The sequence below is a fragment of the Megalobrama amblycephala genome, linkage group LG5 (assembly GCF_018812025.1).
Source record: "Megalobrama amblycephala isolate DHTTF-2021 linkage group LG5, ASM1881202v1, whole genome shotgun sequence".
In the NCBI taxonomy this organism is placed as follows: Eukaryota; Metazoa; Chordata; class Actinopteri; order Cypriniformes; family Xenocyprididae; genus Megalobrama; species Megalobrama amblycephala.
The window spans coordinates 5,279,676-5,302,170 of record NC_063048.1 but is presented as its reverse complement, the minus strand read 5'-3'; the positions used below and the strand labels follow the sequence as shown (position 1 = coordinate 5,302,170).

Below are 22,495 nucleotides of genomic sequence, written 5' to 3'. Positions count from 1 at the left end.
TTCTGAATCTTCGTGAATCTATGCAAAGCAAGAACTAAATGGAGCATTTTTTCACTCAAAAAATGACATGACATTTGTCATCAAAATGAAATAAAATATCTATTTCAGATATTTAAAGAGTTTCTTTTTTGTAGTGTGCCTGTTGTATAAGCAGTTCTTTGTAGATGTCAAGCAGCCACTAGAGGTCTCACTTCATGTTATTGTACAACTACAGGTTACTGTACTGTATATCATGACACTGTTGTGAGGACAATCAGTTGATATTTCAAGGTTTTTATGAACAGAATTAATTAATGAGCAGATATTTGCCTTTTGGCAGATTCACTATCACCCTACATACTATTCAAAAATTTGGGGTGTGTAAGATTTTTTAAAAATATTTTTGCAGGAAATCTCTTCTGCTCATCAAGGCTGCGTTTATTTGATCAAAAATACAGTAAAAAATAGTAATATTGTGAAATATTATTAAACTTTAATGTTTTCTATTTGAATATATTTTAAAATATAATTTATTCCTGTGGTGCAATGCAGAAGTTTTATTCTAGTATGTTGATTTGCTGTTCAAGAAACATTTCTTATTATTATCAGTGTTGAAAACAGCATATTTTTGTGGAAACGTTTTCTTTGATGGGACGTCACGTTTCGTTGCATACAGTCAGACGACGAATACAGGTAATCAGTAACAGGCGATCCACAATCCAATCCAATCCAGAAGAGGGCGTGCGCAGTGTAGTAGCCTAACCAATTTTAACCAGCATTAACCACCAATAATTGCAATGACCTCTGTGTTTTGTTACTTTCGATAAGAAATAAAGTGTCATCTTTCAAATTCTGTCCATTTTATCACAAAATTCAAACAATAAATGCCGTTTTGACATTTTTTGATGTGGCGTAACAGATGCTGTATAGGCGCCTCAGTTCAAGCAGCAGCGTGAATGAACGCGATCATCTCTTCCTCTTTAGTACTAGTTACAGAATAATCATGAATAAACATCAGAAGGTATGTTGAAAGATACAGTACAACTTACTGAAACATATCATATTGCTGTAATTGTTGTTTCAACCTCAGAAAGACGTCAATAAAACAACTTATAAAAAATGTCACGTCGCATTACATTTACCTCAGAAAAGCCATTCAGTGTCCACAGCTTGATAGTTCCCATAGAGGAATGAACTGTTTCACTAAATATATGCACAATATTATATATTATAGTTTACTTAAAGGGTTAGTTCACCCAAAAATGAAAATTCTGTCATTTATTACTTACCCTCATGCCGTTCCACACCCGTAAGACCTTCGTTAATCTTCGGAACACAAATTAAGATATTTTAGTTGAAATCCGATGGCTCCGTGAGGCCTGCATAGGGAGCAATGACATTTCCTCTCTCAAGATCCATAAAGGTACTAAAAACATATTTAAATCAGTTCATGTGAGTACAGTGGTTCAATATTAATAAAGCGATGAGAACATTTTTGGTGCACCAAAAAACAAAACAAAATTAAAGCTACAAGCAGCGATGAAAGGGCCCTCGCACCCAGGCTCACCACCACCCGTTGACCTTAGGAAAACAGTGAACAGTGGTCGACATGCATGTAAGCGAATGAATACAGGAGAATTATGCCAAAGTCATTTCGAATTGCCACACTTCCTGCTGCCAACAGGTGGCGCTTTGACCATAACCAAATATTGCGATATAGATGTGTTCAGGCCAGGACTGTTATCAAACACGTGAAGTTTGGAGCAGACCGGACATCATATGCCTGAGTTACAACAACTTCCTGTTTCATGGCGTTAATCGCATACATTAGCACTTAGCCAAGTGTTGCATGATTTAACGTGTTTCTAGTATGTTTGGTACTTTGTGGCATATTGAAATGTGGTTCTGGGAGGGAATTACAGTGTAAAGCATGTAATTTCCTGTTGCCAGCAGGTGGCGCTATGACTAACTGAATATTGGCATATTTATAACGGCTTCCTTTTTCATAGCGAAACAACAGACTTTGTCATGCCGCCACGGGCACGCCCTTCAGCGAAAACTCTAGATCTTCGCAATTTAACATCACAAAGGCCTTTAGATTAGACTGACCAAAAATGACATTGATCTGATTAAATCTCTAGGAGAAGTTAATCACAGTGTAAAACATGTCATTTCCTGTTGCCCCCAGGTGGCGCTATGACTGTAACTGAATATTGTCATATAGATGTCTTCAGGTCAGGACTCTAATAAAACATGTGAAGTTTGGGGCAGATCAGACATTGTATGCCCGAGTTACAACAACTTCCTGTTTCATGGCGAAACATCGAACTTTGCCAGGCCGCCACGGACACGCCTTTCAGCAAAAACTCTAGATCTTCGCAATTTAACGTCTCAAAGGCCTTTAGATTAGACTGACCAAATATGATGTTGATCTGATTAAAGCACTAGGAGGAGTTCATTAAAGTACAACGCCTGGAAATGGCAAAAACTGCACAAATTTTGCAAAGAAAATTCAAAATATCTCACTTCCTGTTGGTTTTCAGATTTCACTCCAAGAGACTTTTTTTGTAAGTATTGGGCTGTTAGATTTGTGTATCAAATTTCATACCTGTACGTGAAACGTAGTATCAGGGGCATTTCGTTGAAATTTTTTAGGTGGCGCTATCGAGCCATTTTGCCACACTTAATTCTGAAACCCACATCAGATGTAAATTTTCACCACTTCTGACGTATCTGCAAAGTTTCATGAGTTTTCGAGTATGTTTCGGCCCTCAAAAAAGTGATTCACCTTACATGGCGAAACATCAGACTTTGTCGGTCACCACGGACACGCCCTTCAACGAAAACTCAAGATCTTTGCAATTTAACATCTCAAAGGCCTTAAGATTAGACTGGCCATATATGATGTTGATCTGGTTCAATCTCTATGTAGAGTTAATCACAGTGTAAAACATGTCATTTCCTGTTGCCCCCAGGTGGCGCTATGACTGTAACTGAATATTGTCATATAGATGTCTTCAGGTCAGGACTCTAATAAAACATGTGAAGTTTGGGGCAGATCAGACATTGTATGCCCGAGTTACAACAATTTACTGTTTCATGGCGAAACATCGAACTTTGCCAGGCCGCCACGAACACGCCCTTCAGCGAAAACTCTAGATCTACGCAATTTAACATCTCAAAGGCCTTTAGATTAGACTGACCAAATATGATGTTGATCTGATTAAAGCTCTAGGAGGAGTTTGTTAAAGTACAACATGTGGAAATGGCAAAAACTGCCAAAATTTAGTAGAGAAAATTCAAAATATCTCACTTCCTGTTGGGTTTACAAACTTTGCACCCAGGGGCTTTTTGTAGGTATTGGGCTGTTACATCTGTCTACCGAATTTCATAACTGTACGTGAAACGTAGCACGAAGTGCGCTTAATTGAAATTTTGTAGGTGGCGCTATCGAGCCATTTTGCCACACCTAATTCTGAAACCCATATCAGATGTAAATTTTCACCACTTCTGACGCATGTGCAAAGTTTCATGAGTTTTTGAGAACGTTTAGGGCCTCAAAAATGTGATTCATTTTGGAGAAGAAGAAGAATTGGCTGAGCAATTCCAATAGGGTCCTCACACCATCGGTGCTCAGGCCCTAATAACGACTTATATATTGATGGCCGATTTCAAAACACTGTTTCAGGAAGCATCGGAGCACAAATGAATCAGTGTATCGAATCTGCTGTTCGGAGCGCCAAAGTCACGTGATTTCAGCAGATTGGCTATTTGACACGATCCGAATCATGATTCGATACGCTGATTCATAACGCTCCAAAGCTTCCTGAAGCAGTGTTTTGAAATCGGCCATCACTAAATAAGTCGTTGTTTTTTTTCTTGTGGCTTTATAATATTAATATTGAACCACTGTACTCACATGAACTGATTTAAATATGTTTTTAGTACCTTTATGGATCTTGAGAGAGGAAATGTCATTGCTGGCTATGGAGGTCTCACTGAGCCATCGGATTTCAACTAAAATATCTTAATTTGTGTTCCGAAGATTAACGAAGGTCTTACGGGTGTGGAACGGCATGAGGGTAAGTAATAAATGACAGAATTTTCATTTTTGGGTGAACTCACTCTTTAACCTTTTAGTGAAGTGTTAATTAGCCTATTTAATGTATGTTTAAATATATCCGTCATAAAACAAGTTATGACAGCCACTATGTAAATGATTATATTTCAACTACGAATTGGAAAAACATAATTAGGGGCCAAGCACCGAAGGTGCGGAGGCACCTATTGTTATTGTTGGCGTTCTTTTTTTTTATTTTTTTCTTCTTCTTCTTCTTCTTCTTCTTCTTCTTCTTCCGCTCTTGAAGTCTATGACAGCCCATAGAACCGCTTGCGGGAAAGTTATGAAATTTGGCACACAGTTAGAGGACAGTCTGAGCTATGTCCATAGCAAATTTGGAGTCTCTAACTCAATCCCTCTAGCGCCACCACCTGTCCAAAGTTGCACTTATGTTTATGTTAATAACTTTTGAATATCTTTTTTCCTCTGATTCCTTGGGTCAAGACGAATCGAATGCACCCTATGACGTCATTTTCCGTCATGAAAATGTTTCCGCCATTTTGAATTTTCAAAAAAACATACTTTTTCGAACTCCTCCTAGGCCGTTACTCCGATTTTCACGAAAATTGAACCAGATCATCTTCAGACTATGCCGACAAAAAGTTATGGAATTCAAGTTGATTCCTCAAACCGTTTTCGAAAAACACGCGAACGAATTGTACGTAGTGCTTGCGAAAATAGACATAAGGCTGTATCTCCGCAACGCTTTATCGTATTCAGACCAAACTTGGTACATGTCATCACAAGCATGACCTGAGGCAACATGCAGCGTTTCGGCGCAGTGCCACCTAGTGGTGCGGAGATATGAAAAATGTATGTTTTTGCTTATAACTTCTGATGGGTTTGTCCAAAAATCATAAATTTCTCGTTGGATTCGGGGAATCATGCCGAGTCGAATGATATCCAATTTTCACATATCGGACATTTTGACTGTCGGCCATTTTGAATTTTGTGCTAAAATGCTGTATTTTATGAACGCATTAGCGTATCGTTATGAAACTTGGTATGGGTCATCAGCACAATGCCTTGAAGGAGCATACCAAGTTTAGGACCAGCGGCACCTTGTGGTCAAAAGTTATAACAAAATTTACAAAAATGCTAATAACTTTTGAGTATATTAACCGATTGTAATGAAACTGTCAGTAGATTCCTTGGGTCATGCTGAGAACATAGATATCAAACTTTCCATAGTCAGCTGAACTTCCTGTCCGCCATATTGTTTTTCTTTAAAAACCTACTTTTTCGAACTCCTCCTAGACCGTTGCTCCGATTTTCACCAAAATCGAACCGTATCATCTTCAGACCATGCTGACAAAAAGTTATGGATTTCAAGTCGATAAGTCAAACCGTTTTCGTATACCAGAGCAACGAATTTGAGGCATGATGCAAAAATGACTCTTGAAGCTGTATCTCTGCAATGCTTTATCATATTCAGACCAAACTTGGTATGTGTCATCACAAGCATGACCTGAGGCATCATACAATGTTTCAGCACAGCGCCACCTACTGGAGTGGAGATATGAAAAATGGCTGTTTTTGCTTATAACTTCTGATGGGTTTGACCAAAATTCATAAATTTGGTATGGTTCATCAGGACAATGCCCTGAAGGAGCCTGAGAAGTTTCGGACCAGCACCACCTTGTGGTCAAAAGTTATAACAAAATTGACAAAAATGCTAATAACTTTTGATTATATCTACCGATTGTAATGAAACTGGTCTCAATAGATTCCTTGGGTCATGCTGAGAACATAGATATCAAATTTGCCATATTCAGCTGAACTTCCTGTCCGCCATATTGTTTTTCTTTAAAAACCTACTTTTTCAAACTCCTCCTAGACCTTTGCTCCGATTTTCACCAAAATTGAACCGTATCATCTTCAGACCATGCCGACAAAAAGTTATGGATTTCAAGTTGATAAGTCAAACCGTTTTCGTATACCGGAGCAAAGAATTTGAGAGATGATGCAAAAATTACTCTTGAAGCTGTATCTCTACAATGCTTTGACATATTCAGACCAAACTTGGTACGTGTCATCACAAGCATGACCTGAGGCATCATACAGTGTTTCGGCGCAGCGCCACCTACTGGAGTGGAGATATGAAAAATGGCTATTTTTGCTTATAACTTCTGATGGGTTTGACCAAAATTCATTAATTTGGTATGGGTCATCAGGACAATGCCCTGAAGCAGCCTGAGAAGTTTCGGACCAGCGCCACCTCGTGCTCAAAAGTTATAACAAACTTGACAAAAATGCTAATAACTTTTTTTCTAATTGCTCACTGCTGCTGTTGGTCTGATGCTCACGGCCATGTTGGCTGGCTTCTTGTGCCGTTTTTGTGCTTGGCCCCGTAATTGCTGCTTGCAGCTATATTTTTATAATTATTATTATTAGGCTATTTGAGTGTAAATAATTATATCTAAAAATAAATAGCAACTGAATTTAATAGTTTGGACTCTGTTGTTAATTGTAACCTTTAATATTATAGAAATGTTCAAGTAAGGGCTCCTTATATAGCCTAGTTTACAGCATTAACAAAGATTTTTATATCCTTAAGAAAATTTTAAATACAATTGAATGAATTTATAGACAGAAACACAGCTTGTTCAGTAAACCACTGTTTAATAAAAAAAGAAAAAAACAATGTTTAGTTTTCTCACCCTGCTGTACTGAACCTGTACCGAACGGCGTCTTCAAAACGCCGAACCGTGATTTTTGTGTTCTGTTACACCCCTAATAGAAAGTTGAAAAGAAGAGAAATTTATTTGAAATAGAGATATTTTGTAACATTGTCTTTACTGTTGCTTTTGATCAATTTAATGTATCCTTGCTGAATAAAAGTATTAACTACTTTCAAAAAAAAAAAAAAAAAAAAAAAAAGACCCACCCCAAACCTTTGAACCAGTGTGTGTATATATAGTTAGAATTTTATAATGTGTGTAGTCTAACATGCCGTACCACAAATACTTATTTGGTTAGTTGGTGTTCAATACAGAGCAACAGTTTAGTGTGTGACTGTTACTGTACAGTTGGTCAGTAATCATGTGTAAATGAGTGTTCAGGGAGGTTACAGCTCTATATTTAGAGAGAACTTACTGGAATGTTTTACCCATAACCCACCCACACTGAACGCCATCCATTAAGAACTGCCAGCTGATTATCAGCGTTACTGGGGTCTGAGAGACAGTGACCTCTTAAAAAGTTGCCTATTAGGATACTTACTGTAAGAATGTCAGAATGCCATTACATTGTGTTTGTCACCTAAATACCAGATGATTCAAAGACTTTGAGAAAAAAAAGATATGAAGAAAGGTGATTTTAGAGAGGAGAAAACATTTATAAGACTTAAAAGGACTGGAATACTAGAGGGTCATTCCGTGTCAACTCATCCAGAGGCAGGATTGCCAAGTCTGTGGTTTTCCCATGGCTACTTTTAAACTGTTGCCTCGGGCTGATTTTTTGAAAGGTTTTTAATGGTTAAAGGTTTGATACATTGCATAAATGATATTTCACTGAGCATTTTACCAATGATAAAACTGTTCTATGTTAAGTTTTTTGAAGGAGGGCCGCTGGGAAGGAGTCTTTAAGCTCTGTTTATGATCACTATATAGTGGTTTTCAATTTGCATAACAGTGTAAAATATGTATTTTAGGTATGGGAGTGGCATATTTTGAGTTTTGATATTTGGGATATGGTCATTGGGCTACTTTTGGCCTATTTTTGATTGGCCTTTTTGCTAGTTTTGTTACACAGACCTGGCAACCCTGACCAGAGGTCCCTAAAAATTAACAATAAAAATTTAAAAATTATGCAATTTAACAATTTACTCAAGGAGCCACATTGAGATCCCATATCTCTGAAATTGAACCACAAAGGGCCATAAAAATGCAGATTCTAAAATATATCTTTAATATTCTTGAGTTACAACAAGGATTGCTAAAGTCAACAGATTTTACTAATATACCGACCAATTTCTGTGTTAAAATAACATAATGATGCTTCCATCTTTCTACAGTCATTTTCTTTCACCTGTAATTTTGTTCCAAATCTCAGGTGAAAATAGTCATTTTGACCCCCTCCGCTACAAAGTTATTATATTATAGTTATTACTAAGTAAATAATCATCCATGACATTTAATATATTGGCTTTCATCACTATTTATATTTGTCTTTCATCAGAAAAAATCTTAACAAAACCAAACATTTTAAAAGTTTCTGAAATTTGGTTGATTTGACAGAATGACCCTTGAGTCATTTCTAAACCCCGTTTGGATTTTCACACCAGTGCTGTGAGAGGTCAGTGTTTTGTGACTCAGGTTTTGTAAGGAAGGTGTGAAATATGATTCGTCATATTTCTATAAAGGACCCAAGCCAGAATAAGTTAGAGAACAGATGACGGTGTAGGTGACACTGAACTCCTCCCTTTTGCTCCTGCGCCGCGTGGAGGCTATTTTTGTCCCTCCTGTGACAGTTCTAGCGGCTCTCACTGACAGCTGACCGCAGGGGCCAAATCAAAACAACGACATCACATCCACCAACTTGTTACAGTGCAGAGACCATCACAACACCCTGCTGGACACATATAAGACTCTTTCCTGAAAGCAAACTCGCATCCAGGGAAAAGGAGGTTACATTTTCATAATTCTCTGTCAGCCTCTAAATCTGAGTGAGCTTAAGCGATATGACCTCAAATGAAGAGGACAAAGATCCTGATATTGAGCTTTTTGTGAAGGTAAGCATGAAAATTAGCTTTAATGAGCTCTTTTACTGTGTTTTGTGTACTTAATCAATAGTCAGGGGTCAGGAATCAATGGCAGCACTACTTTTGAAAACCTGTTTTAAGCATTCTGACAATTGTAGCTCAAGTTTGTTGGCAACGGTTGAGGTTAAGATGGGCGTCTGGCCCAGGACAGGGCTCAAAAGGGGGCAGGTAACATTTCAAAGCAAAAACCCCGGGTCCTTCTTGAATTATTTCTTCCTTTCTATCAACGCCTCATGCTCTAATTCCTCTGAAGGGCTGAAAGGAACTTCTGCTGCTTACTGTGGTTTGTTTTGCATTAAGTTTTGCAGATGTGGTGACGTTTAGAGAACATGTTAACTGCTGAAAGAGTGAAAAGAATGAAAATGTTGATAAAGACATTATTAAAAGCATTAGCAGCATTGTAAATCAAAGAACTGTCATAATCGCATACGGTCAGATACTGTATTTCTTCCATGTGGCATCTTATTGCATGAGTCAAAGTTATAAATAGAGCTAATAGTGACAATAAAAACTTTGTTGGCTGGCATGTGTTTACTGCTTGATTGAGAATTGCCGAGTATTGATATATGACCTTATTAGTGATGTTTGCCAAGTTGCTTATTTGCTAAGTGATTTGAAACCCCTAACTCTTAGTATTAAACTTTAACATACTGTGTTAAAGACACAAGAATTAATGATTCCTCAAATCATGTGTCTTCTTGTAGAGAGGTGTGCTATAACTTTAATAAGTAATCAGACTTACGATTATGTACCTGGGAGACAATAAAACAAGCACAAGAATGTTACTGATCACAGAGATTTAGAAATGCTCTTTTAAATCAAGCCAGTATAGATAACCACCTGCAGCCACCTAGAACATTCTTGCAACCACACAGCGACATGCAAAAAAGCACTGTAAACACCATAGCAACAGCATAGAAATGCCCTGGCAACCAGCTTTAACTACTACTGACACTAGTTTTTACAGCCAGTGCCATAGAAGAGCCATTTTGGGTCACTCAAAGAACTTTTCAGTGAACAACAGTTTTTTTCTAAGTGTGAGGAACATTTTAATAATCAAAAGAACTTTTTTTTCACTGTAAAGTACCTTTTGTGTAATGGAAAGGCTCTATGGATGTTAAAGGTACTAAAGATGCCAATAACGAACCTTTATTTTTAAGAGTGTATACTGTCGGTGAGTTTTGCATGGACAAGGAGCACTCAGAAATCCAATACACAGAGTCATAAAATATATTCTAAGAGCAGTTTAATCTAAATAACTCATTTTAATAGTAAAATTATATTTAGTCCTTGCTCTGAATATCTTTTATTCTATGGGAAGGTATAAAGTTGGGTGGATTGAGTAATGTCAGATTGAAAAACTTCCATGTCCCGTTCAGTATAACCACAGGTGTAACATCAGCAATAAGGTGGACATTCGATCTGAGCCAGTCATGCGTTGGCCGTTTACCTCAGATGGGTGTTTGAAAACTAACCTCTTTGCATTTTATCCTAGCAAGTGATAAACACATTAATTTAGGTGGCGAGGATGATGTCTAACTACGTTCTGTTGACAGGTACAGTATGACCCAAAACCCCTTTGCTGTGGGCTAATGGGGCAGGTAATGGAATTTCCATGCATAATTCAGCTCAAGCACGGATCTGATGTCTGGCTCAGGTTACTGGCCCAGTTTAAGGACACTATTGGGTAGCTTGATCTTCTAATTTCAGATATGGAAATTTGGCACCGAATCCCATTTGTTCTTTGTATTGTATACTATTGTTTTGAAGATTACAAATCATGCACTGAATGGTGAATGACTTTCAGGGGTTTAATAATATCACATTTGCCCTAATGACACTGACATGCATGTCTGGGTTTGTGAGTTGAATAATTATATAAAAAAAAAAAAAAATGGATTACCTTGTTAAAAATAATGATAAAAAAAAAATAATAAAAATAATGATAAAAAAAAATAAAAATAATAATATTGCTGATTTGCAACAACAAACAATATACACTGAACAAAATTCTAAACGCAACACTTTGTTTTTGCCCCCATTTTTCATGAGCTGAACTAAAAGATCTAAGACTTTTTCTATGTACACAAAAGGCCTATTTCTCTCAAATATTGTTCACAAATCTGTCTAAATCCATGTTAGTGAGCACTTCTCCTTTGCCGAGATAATCCATCCACCTCACAGGTGTGGCATATCAAGATACTGATTAGACAGCATGATTATTGCACAGGTTAGGCTGGGGGGGGGGGTCCGAAAACCAGTCAGTATCTGGTGTGACAACCATTTGCCTCACACAGTGCAACACATCTCCTTCGCATATAGTTGATCAGGTTGTTGATTGTGGCCTGTGGAATGTTGGTCCACTCCTCTTCAATGGCTGTGCGAAGTTGCTGGATATTGGCAGGAACTGGAACACACTGTCATATACCCCGTCCAGAGCATCCCAAACATGCTCAATGGGTGACATGTCCGGTGAGTATGCTGGCCATGCAAGAACTGAGATGTTTTCAGCTTCCAGGAATTGTGTACAGATCCTTGCAACATGGGGCTGTGCATTATCATGCTGCAACATGAGGTGATGGTCGTGGATGAATGGCACAACAATGGGCCTCAGGATCTCATCACGGTATCTCTGTGCTTTCAAAATGCCATCAATAAAATGCACCTGTGTTCGTTGTCCATAACATCGACGACGACGACAGTTACGATGACAGTTATGACGAAGTTACGACGACAAACTGCAGTCAGGTCGAGACCCCGATGAGGACTACGAGCATGCAGATAATGTTCCCTGAGACGATTTCTGACAGTTTGTGCAGAAATTCTTTGGTTATGCAAACTGATTGTTGCAGCAGCTGTCTGGGTGGCTGGTCTCAGACGATCTTTGAGGTGAAGATGCTGGATGTGGAGGTCCTGGGCTGGTGGTTACACGTGGTCTGCAGTTGTGAGGCTGGTTGGATGTACTGCCAAATTCTCTGAAACTCCTTTGGAGATGGCTTATGTTAGAGAATTGAACATTCAATTCACGGGCAACAGCTCTGGTGGACAAAACTTGCGACATCTGTGGCATTGTGCTGTGTGATAAAACTGCACATTTTAGAGTGGCCTTTCATTGTGGCCAGCCTAAGGCACACCTGTGCAATAATCATGCTGTTTAATCAGCATCTTGATATGCCACACCTGTGAGGTGGATGAATTATCTCGGCAAAGGAGAAGTGCTCACTAACATGGATTTAGACAGATTTGTGAACAATATTTGAGAGAAATAGGCCTTTTGTGTACATAGAAAAAGTCTTAGATCTTTTAGTTCAGCCATGAAAAATGGGGGCAAAAACAAAAGTGTTGCATTTATAATTTTGTTCAGTGTATATAAAAAATATATATAACATTTTTTAGGACATAATTCATTGCAAGAATCTTTATATTGCTGATTGGCAAAAAAACATGTTCAAACATATTTCCTGCCTGCAAAATACTTGTATCATATTCATATATCTTACTGTATATGTGATGTATTGAGTCTGGTGTAATGATTTCTCTGTTTGTGTTCCTCAGGCTGGCAGTGATGGTGAAAGTATTGGAAACTGTCCTTTCTCTCAGAGGCTTTTTATGATCCTATGGCTAAAGGGAGTCGTGTTCAACGTCACCACTGTCGATCTGAAAAGGTAATGAAATTTCAATTGTATTTTAAAATTAGGACTATAGGCAAAAAAGTAAATAAAAGATAATTCAGTGAATTGATTTTTAAAATGTGGTCGATTCAATTCAATATCAATAAGCCATGAATCGTTCTTTTTTTCCGTATTTTGTTTCCCCGCAAACACTGAACATAATATCTGATTAACTTGAATCTTATTACTAGTCTGCGCAATGTTACAATGGAAATCCTGTCATTCATTCAATGTTTAACATGGCAGATGCAGGTGCGCCTTTCAGCTGATGTTCCGGACAGTTGAAGGAACTGTCACTGTCCCGATCAGGCCAGTGCTGCATGGTCATGAAAGTTTATCAATTGCACTGTGCTTTTAAGGGCTTGCCATTTAAACATTCAAGCGCAAGAAGACGCAAAAGAGGACTCAATTTGGTATTCATACTCTGTGTGAGAAGCTTTGTGTAAGCACACATCTGAAGTGCGTGCCCAGAAAGCCGCTTCTCATACAGCACTCGAATTACATACTGAGTTCTCCTTATCATCTTCTTGCGCTTGAATGGATAAATTCACACAAAAGTATATCAAAATGCCTGTCTCGATGAGTATCGTAAACACAGTCAGTTATGTCTTAAGTGAACATAAACAGTCGAGAAAGACAACACGTGTAACTGTATCAGAGTATTGGATCCATGCATTACGCCTGTTCACACCAAGAACGATAACTATAAAGATAATAATAAAGATATAGTTCTAAAAATCTTTCTAAATATAAAAGAATAGCACTGTCCACACCACAGCTATAACGATAATGATATAGAGAAACGATATTGTTGGGATCACTTTCAGAACTTTTTTTTCAGTTGTTGAACGATAAAACACTGACAGCCAATCAGAATCCATTCTAATTTAAGGGCTCACGCATTTTAAAATAACAGACGACATTGCGGAGAGGTTAATTGCCAAGGTCCAGAAAAAGCCACCACTTTTTGACAACCTCCCTTTTCAAGGATACTTTATAGAAAATAGATATATCGAAAACAACCGGTCATACCCTTGGAATAAATGATGAGAAGTATTAACGATGAGATCATTATGCCAGGTTAGCAAACAGTGTAACATAAAATTACCTTATGTATCCAGCACTAGTTTTGATAACATTGTCTTGCTTCCTTTGAAGTTGCAGTGAAAAAGACTAGCCGTTGTTTTTATTCCACTATATTGACTTCATCAGCTAAATTCACTGTTAGATCAGATTGATTACACTAGCTATTCAGTCGAAACTTAGCATGCTGAGGACATCTGCTGGTCAAAGCTGTGTAAATGCAACAAGATCAGCAAAAACATGTTGTTCACACTTTGAAACCGCAGTGCTTAAGCTTACAATAAACAGACACATTGCTCGTTGGTGTAATATAGCAAATATAGTTATTGTTATAGTTATCTTCATAGTTATCATTCTTGGTGTAAACGGGCCTTTAGTCTTAAAGTGACAGCAACCTAATATTCTTGTTGCTGTCTGTTTTTTTATGTTAATCAAACAACATAAGACAGAAAAAAAATATCCACTGCTCTTGACTGAACAACTTTTGTAACTTTAGAAAGGATTAATCCATATTTAATTTATACAGACTATGCATTTATTAATTTTTTTTTTTTTTTTTTTTTTTGTTAGGGCCAGTGAAAATTATCCATTGAAATTAATTGAAAATCGAATCGAATAGAGATTTTGCAATTTGGAATCGAATCGAATTGGGACATCTGTTTCAATAACAGCCCTATTTAAAATCTACTTTTGGCATTAGGTTTGCTGTTAAAACCCCATGAAGTCAAAATTTAGTGGCTTTTAGTTTATGTGTGTTAGTTCCCCCCATCTATTTTCTCAAAACACTTTAAATAAACTTTAATTGTGTCCATATTTTAAAGCTTAATACTCTGCATCTGCATTTTGCTCCACTTATCCTTTCCTCACTTCACAGCTTGAATTTACTGCCTTGCCTGCTCTTTCTTTCCTTTCTTCCATCTCTGAACTTGACTCATTTCTGTTTCTAAAAAGAGTAAATTATACATGTCAGCTATATAATAACCAGTGAATGTCAATTTATGTAATGAATTTTAATATAATTACTGAAGGCTGAAGGCTTTACCTGAATCACACTGGCCCACTTTATCACATTCAGCCAAAGTGGGCGAGCAATATTTAAACACCTTACAAGAAAAAAAAATAAAAAGCTTTGCATTTTATTCCCTGTTAGCAACAAATAAAACAGGAACTGTCACAATAACATTTGTTAACATTTAGTGAGCAACCTTATAAGTTAGAAATTCAAATTTTATGTCAAAGGGTTTTTTACCTTTCACCACGAGGTAGTCATCCTTTGAGGTGTGGCCACACCCACCAATGTCATATTGCATCAGCCAAAACTATTTTATCATTAAAAAAAATAGTGTCTCTTCAATTAAACACCATTGTTATGATCTGCATGTGCAAACCCATTGAGCAAACTTCAAACAAGCTTAAACAGTCTACTTTACCTGCATTCACCCTATCCAGGTCTTCCGAGATTGTGGGAATTCTGGCAATTAAATAATAAAAGTCTTGAATTTAGTTATTTTATCTTATTTTAAATCATGTCATCTTAAGGCCCCTATGGAAGTTTTCTGAGGCCCCCTAGTGGGCCCTGGGCCCCTGGTTGAAGACCTTTGCTTTAGATAGATACATGTTTGTCCCAACCAAATATTCTGTTTCAATAGGAAATACATGAACATAGCGAAGAAAATTGTGCTTTTTAATTGGTCTGCAAAAATTACTTTCTCTTCTACATTGTGTAATGATAAAAATCAGTCAAATCTAAAGTTTTTCATTATTCTTCAAGGAAACCAGCTGATCTCCATAATCTCGCTCCCTGGAACTCCCCCGCCATTCCTTACCTTCAATGGAGAGGTGCGGACAGACATCAACAAAATCGAGGAATTCTTGGAGGAGATGCTAGCACCTCCCAAGTAGGTTGACAGGATGCTGATAGATGAATTGATTGTTTATGTAATGTGAACAGCATTACATATTTTTCTTTCACTTTCAAAGGTATCCAAAACTGGCTGCAAAGAACAAGGAGTCAAATACAGCAGGAAATGACATCTTTGCAAAGTTCTCAGCCTATGTCAAGAACACAAAGCCAGAAGCCAATGCAAGTGAGTTTAACGTCTGCTCTATAACTTATTAGACAGGTTGAAGGAATATCTACTGCTCTTTATGCATGCTCTGCTGTCAACGGAAAAATATTGGAGCCACATGTTATCCAAAGCTCATTCACATTCCGCTAGTCCTTTACAGGGATTGTCTTGACTTAAAGTCGCCATATTTCTTCAGATAAAAACATTCAGCATAAGCACATATCAAACTGTTGGCTGTGTAGGTCTGGAGAAGGGGCTACTGAAAGCTCTGAAGAAACTGGACAACTTCCTTAACTCCCCTCTCCCGGACGAGATTGATGCCGATGGTACGGGGGAGGAGAAGTGCTCCAACCGCAAGTACTTGGACGGCAATGAATTAACGCTTCGCAGACTGCAACCTCCTCCCTAAACTGCACGTAGTGAAGGTGATGTACCGCTGGGAGATCTGGTGTAATTGATCACTTAGTGCAAGATAAAATACTGGGGATTCCTGAAATGTTCTAGGAGAGACTTTTTATTGCACTGATTATTATTTTTTATAAAGTTAAAAGTCTTTTGAACATTATTGCCGGGAATAAAAGAGACACGAGTTGTCACACTACGTATATTGTATGGGGTAAGTTGTCACAATGGGATCGTGGTCATTTATTGCCACTGATTTGAGAAGAATACATTTTCTGAAATATGAAATACTCTCTAAAGTAAAAGCAGTCATCTTCTACACTGCAATTTTTTTCCAATTCTGTGTTTTTGACGTGTTTTTCAGTGAGATGTATAAAGATTCTTAAATCAAAATAGAAGAAAAATGACATTTGACATAAAGTCATGTTTTCTGAAAAAGAAGAACAAATATCTGCCAGTGAATGTAAGAAATCAAAGGGAAAACAAGTCTATTTTTCTTACCCCATTTTTTTCTTGTTTTAAGCATAAACTCACCCAATTTTGAAACTGTTTCAGAAAACAGTGCCACAAGTAAATGTATCTTGATTTAAAGGTGCAGTATGTAAGAATTCTGTCCGCTAGGCGTAGTTTGATGACGCCAAGTTTGAGTGCAGAATCTTGGGACATGTGGTCCCCACCTCAAGGGACGGTGTAAAAGAATAGGGATAGGACTTGGGAAGAAGTCATGTTCATGGATGCGATTATCAACATTACTGTAGTATTTAGTAGAGCAGGACCGAGTGTTGTGGGAGCTGAACGAGGCCGCTGGAGCGATTGCGCAACACACGCCTCATGAGCAGCGGAACTTTTATTAGTGATGGTGAAATGAAGCTTTGCGAAGCACCGAGGCTTTCCCCTCGAGTGTATCGTAAAAAGGTTCATTACTTGAAGCTTTTCAACACGGTGCACACTAATGGTATCTTGTGGTTAAAAGGTGGAAAAAACTGCCTTTGCGTCCCAGACGACGCAGCTATTTTTAGACTGTTTCATGTAATAAATCAGTTTGTGCTATGAAAAGCGTATAAAACAATGTAAATTATTATTATACATAAAAAAGTCTTTCACGTGTCATTTTACTTACACAATTTGAAGTGATGTGACGTTTGACACTGAGGCTTCGAAGCTTGTATAAAAAAAAACGAAACATCTCACACTGAAGCACTGTATCGGAGCTTGAATCGTTTTGCCATAACGATGTGATCGGTGACGTCCGAAGCTTTGTTTTCTCACACAACCACGTGACTGCTTCGTGTTCTGATTCACATAACGTGAACTCTTGCGCAGATGTGGTGTCATTTGCTTTTTAGCAAAATATTATGTCATAATACGAATAAATATTTACATGTTCAGTTTGTATTTATTCCCAGTTCATACTTCATTATATGACAATCATTTATTTTAATAATATATGCCAAAGCTTGCCTATTTTTCCCACAAAAATTTATTCAGATTCATTTATTCAAATTGTTAATGATAGGAAACCGAGGCTTTCTGAAGCATTTGAGGCTTTCATCAAATTGTGCCTTTTAAAGCTTTTAACACAGTGCGCATTAGCGACATCTGGTGGTCAGACTTGTTTTCTCCACCATATCTAAATCATCGCGGAGCAGATAGGGTTTGAAAAAGCATGTGACCAAAGCTTCGGAAGTCCGTGACAGAATCACTCTTGTCTTGAATCAGTTCTATCAAATCTGATGTAATCTCATCTAAATTAATTTGTGACAATGAGACCACCACTCGTGTCATGTGTAACCTGGTCAACAGATTCACATATTGATCAATAATATAAAATATACAATTATGTGATCATAATTGAAGTGAGTAGTTGAAAAAATATTTTGGTTGAGCTGTTCTGTTCGGGGTCTCTGAGACTCTAGCAATAAAACATAAATGCATTTTCCTTTTAGGCATCAGCTGAAGCGCCAATTTTTTCAAACCAGCTGTCTCGACTTTCCGATACTGCATGACGTTCGAAGCTTCAAACGTCATCAGTCGGTAATGTCATTTTGATACAAGCATTGCTACAGTGTGTGATACAATAGTGCTTTGAAAACTGTGTTGGAGCATCGAAGCCCCGGTATCAACCATAGACTGTAAAAAAATATGGACGTAGCGTCCGTGACGTCACCCATAGAGTTCTGAACAGCAGTTTTGAAGCGTAAATGAGGCCGCGGCCATCTTAGCTGCGCGTCACCGCACGTCACTCTCGGATAACTGAAAATGGGCAAAGAGGCGGGGAGGTGGTTTGAGCTGATATGATTGGTTGCTGAAACCACGCCCGCCTAGCTCGACGTGACCATGTTAACAAGCAAAGGAGCTATCTATCTAGATACTATCTAAAATATTAATGAAGATAAGTTTTATCATCAGAACGTTCTAAAAGTTTACTGTCAATCTACGGTGTTTCTTTAAGATATAGATGCTCCAACACCAGTAGTGTTGGGTGTGCAAATAACAACATGGAAAATCAAATCTTCATACCTTTATAATGAAATAGAGATCGCGAGATGAATCCAATCTGTGGCACTTGGGTAAAATATGAGTGTCCATTGCAAAAAAAATTTCACATTTCTTCTGAATGATCTGCTCTCTGTCATCGTTCTTCAAGAAAGGATGCAATCTGAGCAGCGTTTATGTTGTAAAACTGTATACGATCGTATCTAACAAACAAATGAGCCGTGTCCAAAGTATATTTTTTTCAAAATAGTGCAGCAGTTTTAGTTATAATATCCAAGCAGTGCTGTCGGATTTTGATATCCTCCCGCCATTGTCATTGTAGTAAATCTCACAACCAAAACTTTCAGCCAATGCCACGATCCAACAACGTGTGTTCTGTCTCTTCCGCATGCATGCACATCTACACAGACACACATCAGTCTCGAATATTATGCAGCAAGACATATTTTATAATTGTATAAAATAATCGAGAAAAAAAAGCACAAAAACGGCTGAGATGCCAAATTCAGTGGCATCTGAGGTAAAGTGACGGTTCACAGAGAGCAGTGCCAATCCACCTGTCACTCAAGTGACCACGCCCTTAATTATGCAGAACTTTAAGGCTTAATATAATTTAAACGGATAAGTTATAAAAAAATTCACCCCCCTCAGAGTTGTCATGAAGGGCAAAAATAGCAGTATAGACCAAAACCACAATTTGAACCAACTTGTAAACATGTTTTTTTTCTGCTATAAACTTGGCCAATTTAACATGGGACTCTATGAGATTCTGCTCTCTTTTGGAGCCTGTCCCTAGCGGCCAGTCGATGAATCGCAGTTTAAGTTACTTCCGTATTGGTTTCACGAGAGAAAGGGGGAGGTTGCCGCTTGGTATCAACCGGCCCATGACTATTATAACGTTACTCTGTGAGTTCGCTCGGTGGCTGCTGTGAGACACTGTTGCACACTGCAGTAAGCTGATCGATTTTAGAATATCAAATGCTGGCTTGTGTTGATAAATGGCATGCAATTCATTTTAAAACATATTGTATGATGGAGAAAATGCTGTATTACTGTTACTTAAAATAAAGCTGCATCTGATTATGCTATGTTAGCTGACAAAATAGTGTTTTTCTCTGAGGCGTGGTAAAGCATGGTACTCGCAAAAAATCAAGAAAATTAGATTTAAACAATAAGACTAAACGTGTTGAGCTATATAACATCAATTCATTTTCTGTCTATAAATATATCAAAACAGTTGTTCTATTGTCTATTAAAACGTGTATTATATTAAAGCGTCTTTAGTGTATAGTTTCTACAAAATACAACCAGAAACCGAGGGTAACGCAGGTATGACGCAATTGACAGGCGACTCCTCACACGTCCCGGAGCCTTGGTTAAAATTGCAATTTTCTCACACAAATAGTTGTACAAATAGTTGAAAACATTTGGGATATTGTAGGTACTCAAATGAACAAAATATATAACACTGACCTAGTGGTTTTTGGATATTTTACTGCAAAATTATTACATATTGCACCTTTAAGAATGTTTAGATATTTGTATGAATAGAAAAACTTTTTTTTTTTTTTTTTTTTTTTTGCAGCACAGATATCTATATATAAAATGCTATTTAATTTATAAATTAAAACAATTAATGAAGCAAAAATGTAAAAGCAACATGCAAAGATATACAGCAATTGATGATTTCTGTAAAAATACAATATATAAACACATGATAATTTGCCCCAACAGGACATTTATTAAAATACTTTTAGGATGATTTATTTGGAATACAGCAGTTTCTTTTCATCATTGTTTTTCTTTCCACATTCAGGTGGTTTCCAAGAAATACCGTAACTTTGACATTCCATCAGAGTTTAGTGGAGTTTGGAGGTACCTGCAGAATGCCTATGCACGTGATGAATTCACCAACACCTGTGCGGCAGACAGAGAGATTGAACTGGCCTATCAGGACGTGGCCAAGCGACTGGGCAAATGAACACCAACCAAGCAGTGACTCCAATAATCATATGCAAAACTGGTGAAAGAGAAAATGATTTTTCTTCAGCAGTTCTTGAGCAGAATTTGCCATATTGGCTCAGTCCTGCAATATTCTAAACTATTGCCTGCTCTCGTCATGCTTGTGTGTACTTCCATAACTATTGCCATTATGTTTACTGTCTGTAAGTGACATAATCTGCTCTATTAGTGTCACTATCTTTGACGGTCTAGAAAAAAACACTGTGCCACTGTTTCTCTACAACTTGTCAGAGTTGGATGGTGATTCTCTTTATTTAAAGTCAAATTCTTGCTGCAAAGCCCTTTAACGTTTTTGTGTTGCATAAATTATTTTTGCTAGCTTGTGAAACAGTAGCCTAATATAAAAGTGTGCTTTATCTGAAAGTATGATATTTAACTTTAGTATTTATTATGGTTAATGTTTGTGAATTTCTGAAGGAGAAAAAAAAGTAAAAATGAAAGAATTAAATTTCTTTCCATTGGCTTGAAAATAATTCTATTTAAGCACACAGCCCCACCTAGTGGTAAAATTAATGAAGCTGAGCTATTTAAATTGGCCTAATTCTGAAGCTGATATACAAATACTGACACAAAATGTATACATAATATTTAAGATTAATCTTTTTCTATAAACAAATCAAAGCCATCACACAAAATAGGCACACGTTTAGGTCTCAGGTATCTCTGCCCTGTCTGGAATTTTCATATATCAACTCAATAATTATGGTCTCTTATTAAATATATATTTTTTTATAAAGCTTGTGATGCTTCTTTTGTGTATGATCACGTGTCATACTGCAAGACAAATATTTCAAGTAGAAAAAAACCTCAAGGCTTGTCATCATAGAGACAGTGACCGCATCATAATCTGAAAACCACGCCCACCATCCAACCCTCTCCATTGACTTTGTATTGCGTGGAGCTGACTCGTCATTTCTGACTTATAACAAAAAACAACAATTTCTAAAAGATGCTATGTTACAGGGTGTACAGCAAACAAGCTAAAAAACCCAGAACTGAGTTTTTATATGCTGTCAACCACCAGATGGAATTAAAAGATGGAATTAAAAGGAGAAAAAAACTTCTTTTCAATACAAAATACATAATGTGATCTGTAAAGTTGACTGAAATCGTCCTTGAAGCTGCGGAACAGCTTTTCTAGTCGGATATGCGCGTTAAAGGTGCAATAGGTTATTTTTTGGAGAGTCTAGCAATAGCTAAATAGGCTAGATTTCAAATCATAACATCCCACCCTCCCTTCAAAAAACACTTAACGCACATAACATTACAATAATAACAAATGTAAACAACTTGTACCTGACTGCTGCAGATTAATTTTGGTGTTGATACTGTTGACATGGAAACACATAATTCCAAGTCTGACTGAACAGCTCCATTTTTAGTACATCATGGGTTGTCCTCTCTTAAAGGATTAGTTAACTTTCAAATTAAAATTTCCTGATAATTTACTCACCCACATGTCATCCAAGATGTCCATGTCCTTCTTTCTTCAGTCGAAAAGAAATTACGTTTTTTGATGAAAACATTCCAGGATTATTCTCCTTATAGTTGACTTCAACGGACCCCAAACGGTTGAAGGTCAAAATTACAGTTTCAGTGCAGCTTCAAAGGGCTTTAAACAATACCAGATGAGGAACAAGGGTCTTATCTAGTGAAACGATCGGTCATTTTCAAAAAAAAAAAAAAAAAAGATATATGTGATTTTTTTTAAACACAAATGCTCACCTTCCCTATTCAAATTACGGACAAAACTTGAACTAGTGCTGCATTAGTTCCATAAGTTGAATAGGGAAGGTGCAGGACATACAGTGTAAGTTTTTTTGAAGAATACGGAAGGCGGTCTGGCGGAAGAACTTGCAAGGTGAACATTTGAGTTTATAAAGCATAGGCT

The 22,495-nt window shown here is 37.3% G+C and overlaps 1 protein-coding gene across 1 annotated transcript; it reads left to right on the top strand.

The window, feature by feature from the left end:
* The first annotated feature begins 8,319 nt into the window (after nucleotides 1–8,319).
* clic5a (chloride intracellular channel 5a) lies at nucleotides 8,320–21,340 on the top strand. The gene is given in 8 exon segments (XM_048190392.1): nucleotides 8,320–8,831; nucleotides 12,417–12,526; nucleotides 15,387–15,414; nucleotides 15,416–15,513; nucleotides 15,596–15,702; nucleotides 15,927–16,069; nucleotides 16,071–16,109; nucleotides 20,399–21,340. Coding segments are annotated over 8 exon segments (741 nt in total). The 5' UTR covers nucleotides 8,320–8,780; the 3' UTR covers nucleotides 20,564–21,340.
* The last annotated feature ends 1,155 nt before the right edge of the window (nucleotides 21,341–22,495 follow it).